The 7,409-nt window shown below is 45.4% G+C and overlaps 1 protein-coding gene across 1 annotated transcript in view; it reads left to right on the forward strand.

The window, feature by feature from the left end:
• The window catches only part of LOC146019892 (uncharacterized), a 28,281-nt gene extending 21,100 nt beyond the window's left edge, over positions 1–7,181 (forward strand). Inside the window, exons 6-8 of the mRNA XM_083152527.1 lie at positions 591–959; positions 1,634–1,966; positions 6,780–7,181. Of these exons, the coding sequence (XP_083008653.1) occupies positions 591–959; positions 1,634–1,966; positions 6,780–6,862 (785 nt within the window). The 3' untranslated portion in view covers positions 6,863–7,181. The remainder of the gene's footprint in view (positions 1–590; positions 960–1,633; positions 1,967–6,779) is intronic.
• Positions 7,182–7,409: the final 228 nt, after the last annotated feature.

Below are 7,409 nucleotides of genomic sequence, written 5' to 3' on the forward strand. Positions count from 1 at the left end.
GTAATAGGTTCATGTAATTTACCATAGAGGAACTACATTATCATGTGCTTGTAAGTGCCCCAAATTGGTGAGCGTAGGCCACTTCTGTCCACCACTTTCCTTTTTGTGAGGTGGGCGGGGATATCGATGACTCACCTCAGACTCACCTCCAAGGACCCAGTTGGCTTCTTCGCACAGCAGTGGGCTAGGCCTGTTGATGCATCAAGTGTGTGTTATAATCAGCTGGATCAAAGTCGGCTCACTAAGGGGAGAGTTATCAAGGCTACAGCAACCAATCAGATTCTATACAGCATTTCTCCAGTACATTCTGTATGATAGATGGAATATGATTGGTTGCAATAGGCACATGACTAGTTTGGCTGCCTCCATTGTTTGCAGATGACAAGTAAGCATTCATGAATGTATTGGGGGTTGGGGCACGTTCCTAGGAAGAGATCAGAGACAGCCCCACAGAATGGTGTGATAAATTGGGGGAGGCTTGTAAAGGGAAGACAGTGAAAAGTCATTCTGGGACCACAAATTTCTAAGGATTTGGGGGCCAAGAATTTTTAAAAATCTGAGACGTCTCCTCCTTCTCTCTGTCCTTGTAGTGACTGACGTCTCCACCTGCAAGGACTGGACAGAGGGTAGCATCGCCGTCCTGAAGTGCAGCATTGCCGGCCGGTACCCTAAGACCATCACCGCAGTGTGGCTGATCCGGCAAGGCGATCGGGAGATTGAGGTGAAGGTGCGGGGCGCCCTCCAGTCGGCCGGGGACTACCGAGAGCTGCAGGAGCAAGATTCCTACACCTGCTGGAACATCCTGAAGAGCACGTTTGTGGGTGGGATTCGCCACACGCTCTCCTCCATCCTCTGCTTCCAGGTGCGCAAGGACCAGCATGAAGGAGCTGAGTTCATCTGCCGCTTTATGAGAGCTGGAAAGGTTCTGCAGGAGAAGAAATTTTTTGGAACCGTGCTTGGTAAGAACACAGCAGGGACTCAGGTCTCATGGACCATAAATGGTCCTTGATGGCCTCTTACTTCTAGGCGGCTTGAAGTTTGCTGCACATGTAGTTACCCCAACAAAATTGTGTCATCCCCAGTGGGGTAAAACGTTGCAACTTCTTATAGAACAAACTGGGCATGATGTGGCCAGGTACGGTTGTACACGCATTTATGTACCCTAGTGATGACCATCTCTAATGTACCCACATGCTCTCTATACAAGGTTATTTAAATGAGATGGGAAAGATTTAGCTGGTGGTCCCTGTATAGTAAGGGACTGTAGAGGGATGTCCACACCACAAATGGACTTAATTGTCCCATGACAACCAAGATGGTGGAGATTGGTTTCCCTCTTATACCTTCATTATATGAATTGAAAGAGGTGGACCTACAGTAGGTGGTAGAAGGTTGGTCTTCGAACTGATGTTCTTAGACTTTTCTTGGCCAGCATTAATGAGGAATATGGAGTACGACCTTCAGCTATGACCTTCATATACAAGAGGTCTTCAACCTTTGTCAGGGGACAGGTGGACTTTAAACTTGATAGTTAGTTCCATAACCTCTGAGTGTCAGTGTGGAGCCACATACATCCTGATGACACATCAATTAAGACCCAACTTCTCAACGTTGCCCATTTTTCTCCCCACAGATAATTACGGGTTCTACTCGGTATCTGAAATTTGTGTCCCCGACATGTGTAATGAGGGGGAGCAGTTGACCCTTAGCTGTGCTATGAGGGGGAACGTCCCCCATGAGATCAGGGTCATGTGGGAGAAGTACCTGAACGATGAGCGGACGATGATCATGAAGGAACAAGATGCAAACTACCAGGTCACTGAGAATAAGTCTCCAGGCCAGATTTGCTCCTTTATCACCTTCTGCCCAACGTGTGAAGAATCCGGAGCCGTGTATACGTGTTCCTTCACCGAGAATGAGGGTCGGATCCTCGCGGAGCGCAGCTCAAAACCTCTGAAAGTGGCCGGTAAGTACTCTCGATGTCTCACCAGCACTTATGTCAGGGGCTTAGATGTATATGCAGCGCTGCAGTGGCAAACGCAGGATTTGTACACATGTTTCAAAATGGCACCCACAATCTCCAACTCTGCAGAAAATTGGAGCAAATGCGGGAGTCTGGGGAAAGAACCTAGTAATAAATGTAAATGCATGAGATGTAAAGGGTCTGCCTGAACAATATGTAGTCAGCCACTATTAATATGTTGACAGCAGAGCAAAGTATTTAAGCTCATTCACATTGTTTTGTGTCAGTGGGGTTGAGATGAGAGATAAAGTGGACAAAGATAAAGGACCAGCCAATCAGCCCCTAACTGTCATGTTACAGCCTGTGTTTCACTAGTTGCTTTGCCAAATTGTTTATCAGTATTTTTCTCCAATTTCCTCACAGCTGTTTAACTCTTTGAGGACCAGATGTACTTAGTTTGAAAAATGATAAAATGGAGAGTGATAAACCACCAGCCAATCGGCTTCTACCTGTCATTTTTCAAACACAGCCTGTGACATGGCAGGTACGAGCTGATTGGCTGGTGGTTTATCACTCTCCATTTTATCACTTTTCAAGCTTAGTACACAAGTGCCAAGTAAATTTGTCAAAATAGGTGGTAAAATAGTCAAGAAAACATGTTTATTCATCATAATGACCTGTAATAATGACCTTTTATAGGAAATATCTCTTATATATTTTGCTACATCTGTCACTCAAAGTGTGTCTGAAGCTGTAACGCTGGGTGGAGCCTCTGACTCACATGACAGAGAACCAGCCCAGTGAGCCCACAGTCATAGGAGGGACACATTGCTCTGCTCCTGCACTTTCCTTTTAATGTATAATTGCCATCACCTGTGTTGAAGCACCTTTCCTATCAATTAACCTGTTCAACACAGATGGAGGTAATCATAAATTAGGAAGAAAGTCTAACGGCAGAGCATTGTGTCCCTCCTGGCATAAGTCATGTTGGGAGGTATGCACGGTGCCAGACACCCTCTGCCTCTCCATGTTACCCAGCAAAGACACAGCTACACACCAGACACACCAGGTGAGCGCCCCACATACCTCCCAACATGACCCTCTCCAGGAGGAACAGAATGCTCTGTTTGTGGACTTCCATCTTAATTTAGGATTGTCATCACCTGTTTTAAACAGGGTAATTGATAAGAAAGGTGTTTAAGCACAGGTGATGGTAATCCATAAATTAAGAAGAAAGTCCAGAAACAGAGCAATGTGTCCCTCCTGGAGAGGGTCATGTTGGGTATGCACCTCCCCCCCCCCCCCCCATTCACGGCATCCCCACGATTAAATGGCACATGCAAAACACTGACATGGCTATGGTCGACAATGAAAAAGGTTGACAAGATTTATTTTTCACTTTTTCAATGTTTTCATATTCATTCTCATGTGTCGACATGGACACCAATGAAGTGCCACACTTATGTCAACATTTACATGTGTTGAACTTTCTGTGTTGATTTTTTCGTGTAGCAATTTTTTTCCAGTGACAACTATGAACTATGTGCACGTCAACCTACACATCATCAACCAATTCTTTGTATAATATATAACACCTGTTCTGTTTTACTGTAGGTGTTTTAAGTCAGATCTTTTACTGCTACTATTACTGTTTATGTAAATGCATTCTGAATGACAGCAACATCCTACCATCCTTCTACAAGAATATATAACCAACTAGGTGATTCAACGCTCCCCGTGCCCCCCCCCCCTCCCGCAATTCACGGACCCCCCTCCCGCGATTCGCAACCCCCCCTCGCGCAATTCACACCCCCTCCCACGCTTTGCGGACCCCAGCCCTCTCCCACGATTCGCCGACACCTGCGCCCCCTCCCTCCCTTGATTCACGGCACCCCCCGCGCCCCTCCCGCAATTCACGGCACCCCTAAACCCCTCTTTAGTCCCCCGTATACTCACACACCCCTATCCACTACCCAGCTTCCTGCTCTCCTGAACCGTAACTTCCACCACTGGGGAGTCGCTGACGCTGTTTTGCCCACATGCCCCTATCATGCCTCATAGCCCAGCCTCCTGCTCTCATGCACCCGAACTCCCACCCAGTAGGAGGAGACACTGACTAAGGGCCACCATCCTGTACTCCTGTACTGCCACGCTGGACCCTCACCCACTGGCAGAAGCTGCACAGTATCTCCCACACTCCTCTTTAGTCCCCCTTATGCCCACACACCCCTATCACTACCCAGCCTCCTGTTTTCCTGTTTCGTGACCTCCGTCAGTGGGGAGCCGCTGACTCAGAAACACCCTACTATACTATTGCACACACACACCGAAACAACATGCACACACAGCCCCCCCCCCCACACCCACAAATGTCACTGTACCATCCACACTATCAATGTACATCTTACTCTGTAACCGATTTTTAATTAAACAAAACAAAACACACCCCCTTCCACATCATATGCTCTCTATTTAACACATTTCACCTATAACTCAAGTTGCAATACAGGCATCTTTCATACAATTCTAACCATATTTCTCATATACAAATGTTCACAAATTAAGGGGGCGCATATAACAAATGTGAGCGGCGCTGGTATTTTTAGCGGATATTTTGTACATCTCTCACAGAGCTGTTGGCACCCAAAGGGTTAAACAGGGGATGCCCAGCCCCTAATTAGAGTATACAAGAATAAAAAAAATAGGTTTTATAAACTACGTAAGGAAACAGAATTGGTACTTATGTAGTATCTGGGCTGCCGATTTCTAAATCGGGTACATCGCATCGCATGCGACCATCGGATGCGATGCGATGCGATGACCTGATTTTTCCATAGGAATCAATGTTAAAATGGACTGAGTCCATTTTAACATGGAATTCAATGGGAAAAAGGGGTCCTTTTCATACCCCTACTATCCAAGTGGGCATGGAGTTGGATATAAACCTGTGGCGAGCGTAGCGAGCCACCGAGCCCGAAGCGTGGCGAGCGTAGCGAGCCCCTCGAGGGGACACAGAATACCGTCCCCTCGCGGGGCTCGCTTCGCTCGCCACGCTTCGGGCTCGGTGGCTCGCTACGCTCGCCACAGGTTTATATCCAACTCCATGCCCACTTGGATAGTAGGGGTATGAAAAGGACCCCTTTTTCCCATTGAATTCCATGTTAAAATGGACTCAGTCCATTTTAACATTGATTCCTATGGAAAAATCGGGTCATCGCATCCGATAGTCGCATGCGATGCGATGCGATGCGATATCGCATCGCATCTGATTGTATGCCTTAACTTAAGGCATACAATCAAAAAATCGCCAGCCCAGATACTACATAAGTACCACAGAATTTATACTTAAATAAAAAAATATATATATATATTGGGCGCAAATGACAAGAATAATAATAGGTATATTCAGTATGACGATTACAGTTTAGTTAGTCAGCGCACTTGTAGTATCAATGCGGCTCCCATATGAATAATCTGGATATTTGTACACAGAACAAATAACTAGTAATTAATTCAATTCATCAACTAGCGAAGACAGCGCAATAGTATACATAGATTTATAGTTCACACATTTAGAAAAAAAAAATATATACATATATATTTAATGTGTGAATATTTAATCTATGTATTCTATTGCGCTCTCTTCGCTAGTTGATGTATTGAATTAATGCGCGGTCCCGTGCGCATTGAATCACAGTGGGAGGTCGGACCTGTCTGCACTCCTGACTTCCGACATGCAATGTAACAATGATGGCCTTTATAAACGGTTCCAGAGGCGGGATATAACAAGATATACACTATGTGAAGACATATAGAAGAATCCCATCACCAATCGTGCATCTCCTCACCATGGCGATCTGCGGTGATTGACAATGATGCGCACACCTCATCCATGTAACATATTGGAATAGTCCAACTGCCTGTATTCATATCACAACATATAAAATGCCAGTACTCCGTGGCTGTGTCATTTCATTTTACAGTATAGCGAGCATTTGTTAGTTAACCACTTCCCCATGCCATATAGATAGAGAGTGCGCTACACCAAGCAGAAATCATATCATATAATGTGTAGCTTTGTGTAATGAGGAGGACAAGGGCTAAGGATTCCCTGGGTAGGCGTGTGAGGGGGATTACAAAATACATTAATATAACTAGTGGTGAACAAAAAAGGGTCGATGGTAACCCACTATCTACTTTCTCAAGTCTCTCGGTGGGTATCAAGACCAGATTGGAGTTTGTTGTCATTGGTGTGCATGAGTCCTAACAAACCTTCCTTGGTATTGGTTCATTAGAACAATACAAACGAAGGTACTCCAGTTATTAAACAAAATCAGGCAGCAGCTGCTGGGGTTGAGAAACGCGTAGGGTTTTAAAATAGTTTTTGGATCAGCCCAGCAATAACTAAAATCTAGCTAATGTTCACTAGGAGGTAGGGCATAGGGATGGCCATCGGTGCCATTGCCATCAATGGCAATTCTGCAACTGGCCATCGATAGTGCTAAACTATGCAATGGATGACCTGTGGGTCAATCAAAACACGGGGGCGGGGCTTCGTGGGTGTTGGGGGCAGAGCTATGCTCCGTGTCCCGGCACTTTGAAAAAAAAAAAAGCATAAAACATAATTTTGCTGTTCCATCGATGGAGGTAAACCATCGATGGCAAAAGTATTCGACATCGGCCACGAACCATCGATGATTTTGAATCATCGATGGTCGATGGCCATCCCTAGTAGGGCATAGGAACTCCGACAGATAGAGACTAACATTTCAGATAGAGACTAACATTTTGCTGTTTGTCATCTCTCGTTTCGCAGAGCTTAAGAAGAACAGCTGGTGCCGGACATACCAGGACTGGGGCTTCCGGGCGTTCGACGAGACCGTGATCACGGAGATGTGATCCAGCCCTTTGGTCTGTACCGATCCCGCCTCATCCACCCTCCCATCTGTTTCCTGTCCTGCTTTCTGATCTCGGCCCACAGCCTCAGGCATGCAACACAATGCACATTATCTGTTCGGCAGCTGGGCCGAACGTGAAACCATGAAAGTCCCATACGCTTATGGTGGATGGTGTACTGTATAGTCTGTTACAATGATACATATCGTCTTTAGGTGTTACAAATCTGGATGTTTGCGTTGGAAACCGGTTATTTCGCAGTGACAGAGTCTTCTGTTTCGACCAGGATATATCAACACTTCATCTTGTACCGACGGGTACAGAGGAATTGGACGCACGTTGTAAGAAATGCAATCACCGGGCACAAGATACTGTATGTGCACCACCAATCCATGTGACGAATACCGTACCTTGTCTTGTAGCAATACTGTATGTGACATCACTCATGCTGTCACTTCTATTTAATGTATTTATTGAACTTTGTTGAAACAACGCGTGGCATTAAAAATATATATATATATCTCTATACATATATAAAATAAATTATAAA

This window comes from Crinia signifera, chromosome 7, assembly GCF_055691185.1.
Source record: "Crinia signifera chromosome 7, ASM5569118v1, whole genome shotgun sequence".
NCBI classification, from domain to species: domain Eukaryota; kingdom Metazoa; phylum Chordata; class Amphibia; order Anura; family Myobatrachidae; genus Crinia; species Crinia signifera.